The following is a 16,631-nucleotide window of genomic DNA, read 5'->3' as shown; positions in this document are numbered from 1 at the left end:
CCCCCTCCCGGAGGATGGAGGACGCAGCTACACAGCAGGGGGAGACAGACACAGCTCCCACCCCTCCCCCTGCTCTGTATTCTGAGCACCTAATTTACCACGGGGAGGTTGCAAGTCTGCACGGGGAAAATACAGAGCAGGGGGAGGGGAGAGAGGACATACGTGCAGAGCTCTTCACTGACTTCTATGTGTGAAAAATGACATACTGCACTGCACAAGCTGGGGATGAGGGGAGGACATACTGCACTGCACGAGCAGGGGATGAGGGGAGGACATACTGCACTGCACTGTACAAGCTGGGGATGAGGGGAGGACATACTGCACTGCACTGTACGAGCTGGGGATGAGGGGAGGACATACTGCACTGCACGAGCTGGGGATGAGGGGAGGACATACTGCACTGCACGAGCAGGGGATGAGGGGAGGACATACTGCACTGCACTGTACAAGCTGGGGATGAGGGGAGGACATACTGCACTGCACTGTACGAGCTGGGGATGAGGGGAGGACATACTGCACTGCACGAGCTGGGGATGAGGGGAGGACATACTGCACTGCACGAGCTGGGGATGAGGGGAGGACATACTGCACTGCACTGCACGAGCTGGGGATGAGGGGAGGACATACTGCACTGCACTGCACGAGCTGGGGATGAGGGGAGGACATACTGCACTGCATTGTACGAGCTGGGGATGAGGGGAGGACATACTGCACTGCACTGCACGAGCTGGGGATGAGGGGAGGACATACTGCACTGTATGGGCTGGGGATGAGGGAAGGACATACTGCACTGCATGGGCTGGGGATAAGGGGGGGACATACTGCACTGCACAAGCTGGGGATGAGGGGAGTACATACTGCACTGCACGAGCTGGGGATGAGGGGAGGACATACTGCACTGCACTGTACGAGCTGGGGATGAGGGGAGGACATACTGCACTGTACGGGCTGGGGATGAGGGAAGGACATACTGCACTGCACAAGCTGGGGATGAGGGGAGGACATACTGCACTGCACTGTACGAGCTGGGGATGAGGGGAGGACATACTGCACTGCACTGTACGAGCTGGGGATGAGGGGAGGACATACTGCACTGCACTGCACGAGCTGGGGATGAGGGGAGGACATACTGCACTGTACTGTACGAGCTGGGGATGAGGGGAGGACATACTGCACTGCACTGTACGAGCTGGGGATGAGGGGAGGACATACTGCACTGCACTGTACGAGCTGGGGATGAGGGGAGGACATACTGCACTGCACTGTACGAGCTGGGGATGAGGGGAGGACATACTGCACTGCACTGCACGAGCTGGGGATGAGGGGAGGACATACTGCACTGCACAAGCTGGGGATGAGGGGAGGACATACTGCACTGCATGGGCTGGGGATAAGGGGGGGGGGGACATACTGCACTGCACGAGCTGGGGATGAGGGGAGGACATACTGCACTGCACGGGGATAAGGGGGGGCCCTGCTGTGTATCTGCATCCTCCATCCTTTTCCCCGTGCAAACTTGCAACCTCCCTGTGGTAAATTAGGTCCTCAGAATACAGAGCAGGGGGAGGGGTGGGAGCTGTGTCTGTCTCCCCCTGCTGTGTAGCTGCGTCCTCCATCCTCCGGGAGGGGGAGATAAGGGGGCGTGGCTTAATTATGTAGTGCAGACGTGCGAGTGCGACCTCGGGCTCTGACCTCGCTCCTCCCCGCTCTAGCTTCGGAAAACTTTGGAGAGGGGAGGAGCGGTCCGAGTATCTCACAGGTTTGAAAATCTCACCCACATGACCGGCTCCAGCATTCAGAACAGTTTGTTCCAAACGCTGAGCAGCGGAGTACCCCTTTAAAAGAACCAGCAGTTAGAAAAATAAAATCACAAGTTTTGATTACATTGTCACAATGAAAAAAAACTGAAAATTCCACTTGTATCCTTCAATCAGACGACGTGCTATACTTACATGTCACAGCTCCCGGCATGTACGTATAGCACGTTGTCTGAATGAAGGATACAAGTCTGAAAAAGAGAAAACAGAAGGCGCTCCGTGTGTAGGATCTCGAGCTGGCAGGGGGGGGGCACGTGGAAACAATATGTTGTCCGCAGCCTTCCTGGAGTAGGTGATGTTCAAGGAGGCGACTGGAGGAGAACAGGAATGACTTCAGCGCTGGACACATGGAATGATCCGGACCACAGGAATAAAACCAGGTCTTTTTAATGTGCAATGATACAACGCGTTTCGCTGTGCATGCGCAGCTTCATCAGGCATTTCAATTAGGGAGATCACTCAGGCTATATACCCGAGACAATTAACCCTTTATAAGACTAATTTTCGATTTCACATAACAACATCAGAAGAGTACATGTATCATAATCCACATCATAAAACACAATCAAACATTAGATACATTTATAAAACTAGGAATGTATAGGGATCGACTTCATACTCTGACATAATCAGAAACGGCACATGAGCTATGTACAGCGCAACCGCACGAGCATAACGCTCGGATGCAACTGCACAGCCCAGTATAAGAATAAACAATCATCCATTTTGGCAAAAAGGGATCATATCATTTACCTTAAAGGGGTATTCCAAGAAAAAACTTTTTATTTTATTTTTTTTATATCAACTCTATTCAAAATCTTAATCCTTCCAATAATTATCAGCTTATGAAGTTGAATTGTTGTTTTCTGTCTGGCAACAGTGCTCTCTGCTGACATCTCTGCTTGTCTCAGGAACTGCACAGAGTAGAAGAGGTTTGCTATGGGGATTTGCTTCTAAACTGGACAGTTCCCGAGACAGGTGTCATCAGAGAGCACTCAGACAGAAAAAAAATATTCAACTTCAGCAGCTCATAAGAACTGAAAGGATTAAGATTTTTTAATAGAAGTAATTTACAAATCTGTTTAACTTTCTGGAGCCAGTTGATATATAAAAAAAAGTTTTTTCCTGGATAACCCCTTTAAAATAGATCGTGGGTGAGAGTAACGGCCGGAACCTGAGCAAATAAATAGATAAACCACAGCAAAAAAGGAAAACCAATCCCACATGACATCCTTAACCAATCACAAAATGAGTGGGTCGGACAGTCACTCAGCAATATGCAAGGTAAGAAGCGGATATAATCCTAAAAATAGGAAGGAGGAATTACATAATAATATACAAAAACCATAAATAACATTACCTGATTCTGGTGCAGAATGTCCATCACGGGAAATGATTATACATACAAGAGCTCTTCATTTCCACTCTATATATATATATATATATATATATATCCAGGGTCCATAATAATAATAACATTTAAATATAAACAATCATGGTATATGTTCTTAGTAACCATCCTTTAACGGGTGTTCTTTATAGATTCATTTAAGCCTCGAGGGGTTAACGTAACAAGCTTATGTATCCAAGAGGATTCCCAATTTATTAATCTTTGATATCTGTTTGGGACTTCTGGTGGGATGGATTCCAATATACAGTGATCCCTCAACTTACAATGGCCTCAACATACAATAGTTTCAACATGCAATGGTCTTTTCTGTTCATTTCTGGACCATCGTAAGTTGAAACCAGACTCAACATACAATGTACAGACAGACCAGATCTGCAAAACGTGTCAATGGCTGAAAGAACCGATCAATCAGAATGGGCATTCACTGGTAATACCCCTGTATTACTGAAGTGTATGCACTGACTGGTGTCTGGTAGCACCCCCTACAGTACAGGGAGATATTACATGTTCTGTACTCTTTACCTGTATTACTGAAGTGTATGCACTGACTGGTGTCTGGTAGCGCCCCCCTACAGTACAGGGAGATATTACATGTTCTGTACTCTTTACCTGTATTACTGAAGTGTATGCACTGACTGGTGTCTGGTAGTGCCCCCTACAGTACAGGGAGATATTACATGTTCTGTACTCTTTACCTGTATTACTGAAGTGTATGCACTGACTGGTGTCTGGTAGCGCCCTCTACAGTACAGGGAGGTATTACATGTTCTGTACTCTTTACCTGTACCAGGGTTACCTGCTCCTTTGGACACCAGGTGAGGGCGATTCCATAACTTTTTTAGGACATTGAGTGTACTGTACAGGACCCCGAAGAAGCTGCTGTCCTCTACATAGACCAGTGTTTCCCAAGCAGGGTGCCCCCCGCTGTTGCAAAACTACAACTCCCAGCATGCCCGGACAGCCTTTGGCTTTCCGGGCATGCTGGGAGTTGTTGTTTTGCAACAGCTGGAGGCCCCCTGCATGGGAAACACTGACATAGACAGTGATTACAGCTCCCAGCAGATCTTTCTTACTTTTATATGTAAGGATTTGCTTTATCTATATTAGTTATCTACTTATTTTTCTTTAATTCTCACTTTTTCCTATTTTCGAATGACATTTTGGTGCCTTTTAGAACCAATTACCAGGTTTCCATAGAGTTCTGGTCTCAACATACAATGGTCTCAACATACAATGGTCGTCCCGGAACCAATTAATATTGTAACTTGAGGGACCACTGTAGTCAAATCTATTAGGTCCGCATTCCTATGATGAATAATATTGAAATGTCTCCACACACTATGGAGCATAAATCCATGTGTGATATTCCATATGCGTTTATTAACCCTTCCATGTACAGTTTGTACTGTCCGACCCACATATTGTAGATTACAACTTCAAGAAAGGAGATTTATGGCATATTTGGTGTCACAATTTAGTTTCCCTTTTATTGTGAACACATTTTGGGTCTGGGACGATTACGGAGGTTCCTCGGACATCTATAGGTAATATTAGGTGTATTTGGTATTAACTCTTTAAGTATGGGGTCACTTTGAATAATTGGCCAATTTTTTTGCAAGATCTTTTTCATTAGGTGCCTTAGAATTATAATTGGTTATGAAATTAAATCTAAACTTCTGGTCCGCTTAAATCTCACTTGATTGTACTTAAAGGGGTATTCCAGGAAAAACTTTTATATATATATATATATAACACACTTTAAATCAACTGGCTCCAGAAAGTTAAACAGATTTGTAAATTACTTCTATTACAAATCTTAATCCTTTCAGTACTTATGAGCTTCTGAAGTTAAGGTTGTTCTTTTCTGTCTGAGTAATCTCTGATGACACGTGTCTCGGGAACCGCCCAGTTTAGAAGCAAATCCCCATAGCAAACCTCTTCTAAACTGGGCGTTTCCCGAGACACGTGTCATCAGAGAGGCCTCAGACAGAAAAGAACAACCTTAACTTCAGAAGCTCATAAGTACTGAAAGGATTAAGATTTTTTAATAGAAGTAATTTACAAATCTGTTTAACTTTCCGGAGCCAGTTGATATATATAAAAAAAAAAAGGTTTTGCCTGGAATACCCCTTTAATACCAAATACACCTAATATTACCTATAGACGTCTGAGGAACCTCCGTAATTTGATTGCTCCCAGTAGGTTTAAAAATGAGAATACAAATAGTTGTGTTAGTTCGGTAGAGTCTGGTTGTTGTACCCCATGTAAGAAGAGCCGATGTCTCTGTTGTAATTGGATCAAAAATAATGTCACCACTTCTAAATCGTCCCAGACCCAAAAAGTGTTCACAATAAAAGGGAAACTAAATTGTGACACCAAATATGCCATATATCTCCTTTCTTGAAGTTGTAATCTACAATATGTGGGTCGGACAGTACAAACTGTACATGGAAGGGTTAATAAACGCATATGGAATATCACACATGGATTTATGCTCCATAGTGTGTGGAGATATTTCAATATTATTCATCATAGGAAGGCGGATCTAATAGATTTTACTATATTGGAAGATTAATAAATCGCGAATCCTTTTGGATACATAAGCTTGTTACGTTAACCCCTCGGGGCTTAAATGAATCTATAGAGAACACCCGTTAAAGGATGGTTACTAAGAACATATACCATGATTGTTTATATTTAAATGTTATTATTATTATGGACCCTGGATATATATATATATAGAGTGGAAATGAAGAGCTCTTGTATGTATAATCATTTCCCGTGATGGACATTCTGCACCAGAATCAGGTAATGTTAATTATGGTTTTTGTATATTATTATGTAATTCCTCTTTCCTATTTTTAGGATTATATCCGCTTCTTACCTTGCATATTGCTGAGTGACTGTCCGACCCACTCCTTTTGTGATTGGTTAAGGATGTCACGTGGGATTTGTTTTGTTTTTTTGCTGTGGAGCCTATTTAGTGCTCCGGTTCTGTCCGTTACTCTCACCCACGATCTATTTTAAGGTAAATGATATGATCCCTTTTTGTCAATATGGATGATTATTTATTCTTACACTGGGCTGTGCAGTTTCATCCGCGCGTTATGCTCGTGTGGTTGCGCTACACATAGCTCATGTGCGGTTTCTGATTAAGTCGATCCCTATAAATTCCTAGTTTTATAAATGTATCTAATGTTTGATTGTGTTTTATGATGTGGTTTATGATATATGTACTCTTCTGATGTGAAGTTGATGTTGTTATGTGAAATCAAAAATTAGTCTTGTAAAGAGTTAATCGTCTCGGGTATATAGCCTGAGTGATCTCCCTAATTGACATGCCTGATGAAGCTGCGCATGCACAGCGAAACGCGTTGTATCATTGCACATTAAACAGACCTGGTTTTATTCCTGTGGTCCGGATCATTCCATGTGTCCAGCGCTCAAGTAATTCCTGTTCTCCTCCAGTCGCCTCCTTGAAGGATACAAGTGGGATTTTCTGTTTCATTTGGTCTGGGGTCCTGGTGAGGCTCTGTAACAGGCATCCCAGTCTGTGAGCACACCAGACCACTTTTGTTCATCCTATGTATGTATCACCCAAACTGACAACATTGTGTTATGCTTATTGATATACTTTATGTATTCGTAGCAATAACTTTTGATTTTTTTTGTCCCACTTTGTATCTCACACCATACTGTGTATACTGTTAATTGTATTTAACCACTTGCAGTAGACCGCATTTAGGCATATTTATGGACATTTATCAACGGGTTTAGTCAGGTTTTCTTTACTATAAATGTCGCAAAATTGTCGCAACTGGGACTACGCGATTTTTCGTGCGACATTTTGACTGGAAAGCGAGAAAAGCAAGTTTTCCAAAAATGAACTACGTAGTAATAATTTTAAAATGGACTAACGGGTAGTCAGGTATTTATTAACTGCAACAGTCGCAACTGCGCAAAAAAAAGTCGCAACAGGGTTAAAAATTGACTAAATTTACTCCAGCTCAAACATGGAGCAGAAAAAGCTACAACCAAAGTAAAAAAGGAAAAATTGCTTTACGTGAGATAGGATATATATTCTTATAAATGTTGCACAAGTCATATAAGTCAATTTTTTTGGGCACAAATGATGCCAGAATTCTGGTTGGAATTGTAAATATGGGCCATTGTGTTTTTCTTTTTATTTAATGAAACTTAATTTCTCAGTCGCTCTTCATTGGGGGACACCAATACTATTGGGTATATGCTCTTGCCACTAGGAGGCGCTGACACTAGGAAAAAAAGTCGGCTCCTCCCTGGCAGGATATACCCGCCCACTGGAAGTGAGGTCATCAGTTTTATCTAGTGTCAGTAGGAGGCAAGACACAGGTCTGAGAGCTCCCCAGACCTGGTCTCTTGTTGTATTATTTTCTAGTTAAGTACGTATAGTTAGGTTCTTTTTCCTTTTGTTATTTTTCTAGATTGGGCGACAGGAGAATAGCTTTACCTTATCTCCCACATGCGACAAAGGGGCACGGTACATAGAGTATGGACCGTTAACCCCTTCTCGCCAACAGCCAATGCCTGGAGGTGTACCTTGGGGTCCGGGTCCCCCACTGCCCCTGCTCGCCTCGCTTTGGCAGACTGACACGATGCAGCGCGGCCTTTAGCTGGCTGAAGACATCAGGAGGTGAGTATAGCCAAGAGCTAGGTAGCTCTATTGTGCGGTCATTCACTTACTGAACCTCTGGCAGCACTATGGCGGGACTTAAGGGGTTAATTATTTCCCTGTGTCTCTCTTACCTCTGCTACTCTGTGAACTCGGTCCACAATGGGACAATTTCGGGGCTAAGGTCCCAATATTGTTTTGTCAGGATAGATCTATTATATTCTTCTCCCGCCCGTACACGGATGTTACGACGGCCACTTCTCTTCAGGTCAGCTGAAGGCTTTAGTGGCAACTCCCTGCACTCTCTGCGGCCGCAGACTCTTCCCCCCTCCTCTCCGCCCCGGCTGTTCTGTACTCCTCTGGCGCTTTTCGCCAGCAGGAGCCATAATGGCGGTATGTAGCTCCGCCCCCCCTTCTTCCCGGGCTCTGCGTGGACTCGCTCCCTACTATGTCGCAGCTGCCTTGTTTCAGTGCCTGCAGACTCGCCTGCAGTGGGCGCGTCGGTCATGGGGAAGCCGTCGCTTTTACAAATGCCGGCTGCTATGTGTGCTGGGGACTCGGAGCGTAACTCCGTCTTCCGCTCCCGCCCCTACAGTGCAGAAACTGGGGGTTATAGGTCTCTTCCCTCCCCGGGCTGGCCGTCATTATGGCATGGGGGAGTCAGCATAGCTCCGCCTTCCTTCTCCTCTCCTGCAGTGTGGCATTAAGGGGTCAGTGGTTCCTCCAGCCAACGCTGTCATCCGCACTGTTTGTCCCTCTCCTTACTATGCCGTGTGTTCAAAAAATAAATAAATCAGGTGTTACACACGCCCCCCCTTGTGGCCATTTACTGAATCTCAGCTCTTGGTTTTATGCTTACCAATGAGCTCCCTCTGGTGGCAACTTTCTGGCTGATGGTGAGGTTCCGAATGTGTGAGCCCAGGTCATTCCATGGACCCTATACCATGCACCACATTATGGTTCACAGGGTTCCCTACTCTACCAGGCCCCTCTCCACATGCCTGCCGCTCTCACGGCTGACAACTGGTAACCCAATATTCAGTGTGTGGTTCTGAATGCGGTATACTGGTGTGTCCCATGGCCCCTATGCCCATTAGCAAGACTCTGCATGGGTTTCTAATCAACCAGGTCACCTCCCTCCTTCCTGCCGCTTCTGCAGCTGCAGTCCGGTGCCTCACTTTCATTGTGAGGTTCCAAAAACGTGACTCTCTGGATATTCTTTCTTCCTTATACCTGTAAGTCGGTCTGGTTCTGCATGGTTTCCTGCACCACATGCATCCTTCACCCCTTGTGTCTGTGACAGCAGTCCTGGTGTGTATCACCTTTAGTAGACGCGGTGTGGGCGTTTCCTGCAGATTCCATGAACCTGTGCAGCGACAGCAGCACTCTCTGTTCCCCTACGTTGGTCTGCTACAGGCATGGTTATGACACACCGTTAGGTGCTGCGCCTGTTTTCCATACCACCGGCACTTTGGATGTCTGCGGTTTCTTCGTGGCTGCTGTCTTGGTGCCCCACTACTATCGTGCGGTAACCATGTCTGTGTCCCTACATATGCTACGGACGATCTGCATGTATAGAGCCCACCTCCCCTCCTTTTCAGTGGGGTGCACCAGTGTCCAGGATTCAGATGCCTCCGCGGACACAAATGGCTCCTCCATACCTCACTATGTTGCCTCAGGGTTCCCGAGGTAGCTGCGTTCTCCCAGTCCTTTAACCCCTTGCCGCAGGGCTTCGTGCCCTGTTCCTACAGTACTTTTTGTACTTGAATATCTCCTTGTGCCGGAGGTACGGGGATCAGGAAGCTCAGCACGGTCAGTACAAGAGTTTCCTCTCACCAACCCTTGTTTTCCCCTCCACTGGGGGACTGTTTCGCCCACCGCTTCTACTGCTGACATGGAGTCATCTCCCTCATTCCCCCTACATAGGTGGGGTACCTGGCTGGGCCCTTGTTTTTGCTGAGAGCATTTAGAAGAGCTTTGTACAGGCAATGCCTGTGTGACTACTGCCCACTATTGCAGCCTGGCTCTCCCCTGTTTCTTGGTTCTCTCCTGCTGCTCATGCAGCCATGGCACTCTCCTCTGTTGGAGTTTATGCAATCATGAAGGGCTCAGCGTCAGCAAGTCTAGCCACTGTCTGTTGTTTGGGCCATGCCATTGCTCTCCTTCGTTGGCAAAATCTCCCTGGAGGGGTGTGTTCATCCTTCTCTTTGACAGTGTCAGTTGCTCTACACTGACACAACAGTCTTCTGGAGTAACCTTCAAGTACCCATATCCTGTCTTTGTTCCCCTCTCTGTTCCCATCCTGACGGGATGTTGCTTCGGAATACTCTGAACCACTGGGGTTCAAGGCTGGTTTTCCATGCCCATTCCCTCTTCGCTGGCTTGTGCAAGTACTGGGGAGTCTCCTTGTATTGGGCAACCTCCTAGGCTGCTGTGGCTGGCCTTCTGGTTCTTAAGGCCTTAGTGAGGGTTGTGGTCTTGGGCATCGTAGCACTCCTGCCAAGACTTCTCCGCGATTCCATTTGTGGGGCGGTCTTTCTGTACCGCACCCAAATGGAATCACGGAGAAGTCTTGGCAGGAGTGCTACGATGCCCAAGACCACAACCCTCACTAAGGCCTTAAGAACCAGAAGGCCAGCCACAGCAGCCTAGGAGGTTGCCCAATACAAGGAGACTCCCCAGTACTTGCACAAGCCAGCAAAGAGGGAATGGGCATGGAAAACCAGCCTTGAACCCCAGTGGTTCAGAGTATTCCGAAGCAACATCCCGTCAGGATGGGAACAGAGAGGGGAACAAAGACAGATCTTTTCCAGATATAGACGTATGTCTCCCGGAGCGCTTCGCGGTGGCTGGGTTTGCTCACCCTACGGGTGTAAGTCTTCTGGGAGACTCTGGAACCTCCATTCCCATGTCGGCCGCTCCGGTATTCCGGGATGCTCCTTTTCAGGGTGTTCCATTCCTTTTTTGGCCGTTTGTTACCTTCCGTCTCCTCCTTCTGGTCCATGTATTCCTGAGACGGAGGGCGTTCCGGTCTGCCAGATTATGCCAGTCGGGCCAATTTGCCATCTACGTGGACATGCTTTCCTTGTCACATTTTTTTACCATTGTTCTGGCACTGTGTCAGACTGTCAGCTTCCGCCCGGGTGCTTGCGGCGTTCCCCTGGGACTGCAGATTTTCAATTTCGGTCATCGATCTTATGCATTGTGCCTTTCTAGAGCCGGTTTCCATCTCTTGCTCTTTTTCCATAGGTTCTGGTCTCCACCTTGACTGTGCTCACCTTCTACTCAGGCGTGCGCTGCTCTCCCTGGCATTTTTTCTCCATTTTTTCTTGAATCGGTTGGTTCTCTAGGCTGGGGTTCCCTTGTCGGGCCCCTTATATTTTTGTTTTCCAGCCGGGCTGGCCCTCTGTCCGGTTCTGTGTTTCTGGAAGTTTGTTTTCTATCTCTTTCCAGGATGGTTACAGTCATCAGGTTTTCTGGAAGCCCTTCTTGTCTCTCTATGTGGACCATAGGTTTGAGTCTCTACAACGGACGATCCCTTCCTTGGCGTCCTAGTCCATCTCCATAGACGGTGGGACCTTCCAGACACTCAGTTTCTGGGTCTCCGTTGCCTCTTGGCCCAGGGTTTCATCGGTTTCCAGACTGTCTCCCCTTCTCTGGTGGTTGTTATTCCCACCCTAGGGGACTGCTTTTGTACGTCCCAATAGTATCTGTTTCCCCCAATGAAGAGCAACCGAGAAAAGGAGATTTTTTTTTTACTCACCGTTAAATCTCTTTCTCGTAGCTTTCATTGGAGGATACCGCACCCACCCATTTCTTCATTTTTGGTCCAGATCTTTTTTTCCGGTTCTTGTTTTTTTTCTCTGGGATTCTTTTCTAGGGTCCTTCGGACATATTACTTGTTGGCTTCTCCTGCTGCTTTGTGACACAACTGATTACTTCACTTCCAGTGGGTGGGTATATACTGCCAGGGAGGAGTCGACTTTTTTTTCTAGTGTCAGCGCCTTCTAGTGGCAAGAGCATATACCACATCAATATCCGTGTCCCCCAATGAAGGCTACGAGAAAGAGATTTTACGGTGAGTACCTAAAAATCTCCTTTTCTTTGCACTTTCCCTGTTGGTCTAATGTATATTAGGAATGTGTAGAATCCCTCTTTTACTTGTGTGCTCTTCCGTAGGGATTTTCTCTTCCCAGTGGATCAGCAGATAGAACTGGAGTTCTGGGCAGAGACCTGGGAGTTTGACCAAAGCGAGATTCACCAGATGAGAATTCAGGACAATAAGCTGTTCACCATTAACCCCAAATCTGGAAATCTAAAACCAGGCAGGCAGCAAACAATACAGCTAACCTACAGGTGAGCAACATAGATAGACATGTACCGGAAGGAAACCTAAAGAGACACTCTGGGGTATTTTTTCCCTATCATGCACATTCACCATCACTAGTCCTACAACACCACCTGTTTTATCCCAGCACAGCTGCATCAATGTGTTTCACAACCGTATGCTTTAAGATCTTCTTAAGACTGCGTTCACATTACGATTTCTCCATCCAACTTAAATACACCATTTTATAACTTAAAATTGTATGAAATCGTATATAAAGTCGGATCCATTGACCTCCATTAAATAGGATCCATTACACACATCCGATTCGATCCGCATCCGATTTCAAACCCGATTTCAGACCCGAACAAAAATCGTGTGAAATTGGATGCGGATCAAATCGGATGTGTGTAATGGATCCAATTTTTTAATGGAGGTCAATGGATGGAGAAATTGTGATGTGAACTAGGCCTAAGCTTTATTTCATCACTGGGTATGACACATAAAATTACATCCATGCAACGTGTTTTGACCAATATGTTCCATCTTAAAGCATGAGATCATTCTGTACATATATTGAGTCATATTGATGCATAAAATCTAAAGGGAGAGGGGAGGGGACATACATAAGTACGTAAGCGGGTATTTACACAGGGGATAGCTGTCCTTTATGTGTGGTAAGAGAGAAGAGGGAATCCTTGATTTACCTTTCAGGAACCTCTCCAGCAGGCAGACAGGCTCAGCTTGCAGGCTTTTTAAGACCCTTTTTCTCTCTCTGCGTAGAGCACATGGTAAGCCCTGCCCCCACTTCCTGTAATTTGTCCTGATCTAGCTGTTACTAGAGACAGTGTGGATTACAGAGAAGTGAGACACCTAGTGGCAAAGACTTTCGAGCTGTTTTTCTGGGGCAAGGAGTCATTTTTGATGAATGATTACATATATGTTAAGAATGATATAGGTGCCATACAAAAAATAAATGCCAAAACATCATGGGGGAGATTTAGAAAAACCTGCCCAGAGGAAAAGTTGCTGAGTTGCACATAGCAACCAATCAGATCACTTCTTTCATTTTACAGAGGCCTTTTCAAAAATGAAGGAAGCGATCTGATTGGTTGCTATGGGCAACTCAGCAACTTTTCCTCTGGACAGGTTTTGATAAATCACCCCCATAGGTTGTATTTTTTCACGAAGGCCCTGGTTTTAATTTTTGACTCTTTTCTTCTGTGCGCAGACATGATTTTGTAGGAACTGACCGCCTGCCTGTCCTGCTTAAAGTATCACATGGCCGGGAGATATTGGTAAGTTGTTTACCCAGAAAAATTATTACTAGATCAACATATCAACCATATTTAAATTTGTAAGCCCCCAAGCCTGGCTTAGCCCCAGGTTCACTGATGATCCCTTCATCAGGATCAGTATTAGACATACATTGACTGCTGTTATCTATTCTGAATAACCAGAGCCGGGCAAATCCTAGGAGCCTAACAATTATTTATTAAGGGTCTATTCACACGTACAGTATTCTGCGCAGATTTGATGCGCAGAATTTCCAGCTGTGTTCAGTCATTCAGTTTACATTGAAATCTGCAGCAGAAAATCCTAGGCATCAAATCTGCGCAGAATACTGTACGTGTGAATAGACCATAATAGTGCAAAGAACAAAATATTTCAGCTTCTTGGGTGCAGTTTAAAAGAAACTTTTATTGCTTCATCCATCAAGTGATAAAAGGTACAGGACAGGTAACGCCGACGCGTTTTGGGCCTGCTGTTAAACTAGATTTAACAGCTCCCAGCATGAGAGCTGTTAAATCTAGTTTAACAGCAGGCCCGAAATGCGTCGGTGTTACCTGTACTGTACCTTTTATCACTTGTTGGATGAAGCAATAAAAGTTTCTTTTATACTGCACCCAAGAAGCTGAAATATTTTACCAAACACCCGAGCAAGGACAGGGCGGCAGGGCCAAGACGAAGGGTCTTAATGTATACAATGGTACATTGACCACCACTAAAAAGGTATAATGTACCCTATTCTTCATTGCATTCTTGCATTGCTTAAGCAAAGGTGAGAAAGCTGCCAGCCCTGATCAGCGTGTCAGACTCTAGGCGCAGGACTTTGTTAAAGGGAATGTACAACCTTGAACAGCATTTCCTCTACAAAACACACATGTATGCTCTGCTCAGCTGAACGTGCATGAGTTCTCAATGTGAGGTTGAGGGGTTTAAGCCACTGCCAGACTCCTCCAGTAGTGTCATGTTATCTCCTGGAGAAACACAGGATGGCACAATTGAAATCCAACGTGCCCAATCCATTTCTTACCCAACCTGAATTGTAAGGAGAGAGTCTGGAGGCCCCCTAACAAATTAGATGGGTGGCTGATTTAGCTAAAATGGTGTTTATCTAATTTTGTATGGTTAGTTGTAGAGTTAGATGGTTAAAGTAGCTTAGAGAGTTAGAAGCTTAAAGGGGTACTCTGGCGCTAAGACATCTTATCCCCTATCCAAAGGATAGGGGATAAGATGCCTGATCGCGGGGGTCCCGCCGCTGGGGACCCCCGTGATCTTGCACGCAGCACCCCCGTTACAATCAGTGCATGTTCACTCCGGGTCTGATTACTGGCAATCAGCATTGTGACGTTACGCCCCCGCCCCCGTGTGACGTCACGCTCCATCCCCTCAATGCAAGTCTATGCATGGCTCGTGACGTCAGAGCCATGTCCCGCTCGTGACGTCACGGACTCGCCCTCTCAATGCAAGTCTATGGGAGGGGGCGTGACGGCCGTCACGCCCCCTCCCATAGACTTGCATTGACGGGGTGTGGTCGTGATGTCACGGGCCTCCTGCGCTGTACCCAACACTCTAAACGAACGCTGGGTGCAGCAGAGAGATCGCTTGGGACCCCTGCGATCAGACATCTTATCCCCTATCCTTTGGATAGGGGATAAGATGTCTAGGGGCAGAGTACCCCTGTAATGCATACAATGGTTCATTGACCTCAATATTAAAACAGTATGCAATGAGCTCCCCCTACTGGTGAGGATGTTGAATCTAAAAGTTACAGGTTAAAGTTACAGTAGGTGCAGTATTCACAGTAACTTCTAACATTTGATGTAATTATCGTCTATTCCAGCTAAATTTTATCGGGGTCACAGTAGAGAAGGAGCAGCGCTACGTACATTTCACCTCAACAAAACATTGCTTCACCCCGGTGTCTATTGGCAGCTCCAGTCCTTCAAAACAGGTCAGATGCTATGTGAAGGCAGTCACTTTATGGGACTATAACAATTCTACATGTTTGGTGCTTCACAGAGACACAGAATGTGCATAACTCATAGGATTGGTCCTGCCCTGACAATCTGTAAATGATCCTGTCGGGTGTCACTATTAAAGTATATTTATCATATTTCTCTAGATCTATGAGCTGTTCAATGGGGGCTCTGTAGCTGTCATCTATGAGATCCAGCTGGAACCATTGAGAGAAGTCCAAGAACAAAACTACCACCACCCTGTATTCCAGTGTCTGAACCCCAGAGGGGAAATACTACCAGGGGCAACTGCATTCGTGGAATGGATCTTCTCACCATTGGAGGCAAAAACTTACTCAGTAAGCACTTACTACACTTATAAAGTTCATTTGTATTTCCTACACATCATGGATCTAGAACATTGGCTTTAGTATTTACTAATACTGTCTATTTCTTAGGCAATGTAAACTTACACTAGACAGTTTAGCCCCTTAGTGACCACTCACGGCTTAGCCAAAAGCTAAGGATCTTTGGGATAAGTTGTTGGCCCCCTGCTTGGGAGGATAATAGGCTGCCCCCCCCCCCAATAACTGCCAAGACTGGAGAAACCTCCGATCCTAGCAATTTAACCCCTTACATGCTGCAGTCAAATCATGACCGTGGCATGTAAGGGATCTGTGGGGCTCTTTGATCCCAGTGGCAGCCCAGCAACACAATCACTGCATGCCAATGGGTTTCCATGGCCTCTAGGCCTGCCATGTATGTGCCGGAGGCATGGCTTTATACATTGCATAATGCTGACAGGCATAATACACTACAATGGAATATGAGCAATCAGAAGATTGCTGAGAAAAATCCCCTTGGAGTAGTAAAAAAAAAAAAAGTTTAAACAGAAAATTATTAATAAAAAAAAAAAATGATATATATTTGGTATTGCTACATCTGTAATGACCCGAACTATGAAAATATAAAATTATTAATCCTACATGGTGAATGCTGAAAAAATAAATAAAAATGTAAATGTTTAAACCAAAAAATAGAAAAAACAGCAAAAGTCATATGTATCTGAAATATACTTAGCCCCGACTGCTCAGCTCCCAATCCCAAGATTTCCCAATGTTTTCTACTCCCTGCCTTCGGAACAAGGGGTCGGTGTGGGACCTGCCAGCTCAGCCAATCACTG

At 45.6% G+C, this 16,631-nt stretch overlaps 1 protein-coding gene across 3 annotated transcripts in view; it reads left to right on the top strand.

The window, feature by feature from the left end:
* The window catches only part of CFAP65 (cilia and flagella associated protein 65), a 117,651-nt gene that overhangs the window by 64,237 nt on the left and 36,783 nt on the right, over window positions 1-16,631 (top strand). For all 3 annotated transcript variants that reach the window (XM_056534469.1, XM_056534467.1, XM_056534468.1), the window contains exons 20-23: window positions 12,059-12,235; window positions 13,438-13,504; window positions 15,334-15,444; window positions 15,616-15,807. In XM_056534469.1, the coding sequence (XP_056390444.1) occupies window positions 12,059-12,235; window positions 13,438-13,504; window positions 15,334-15,444; window positions 15,616-15,807 (547 nt within the window). The remainder of the gene's footprint in view (window positions 1-12,058; window positions 12,236-13,437; window positions 13,505-15,333; window positions 15,445-15,615; window positions 15,808-16,631) is intronic.

The sequence above is a fragment of the Hyla sarda genome, chromosome 8 (assembly GCF_029499605.1).
Source record: "Hyla sarda isolate aHylSar1 chromosome 8, aHylSar1.hap1, whole genome shotgun sequence".
Lineage (NCBI taxonomy): Eukaryota > Metazoa > Chordata > Amphibia > Anura > Hylidae > Hyla > Hyla sarda.
Note: the sequence above shows the minus strand (reverse complement) of the source record. Positions and strands in the feature narration are given on the sequence as shown.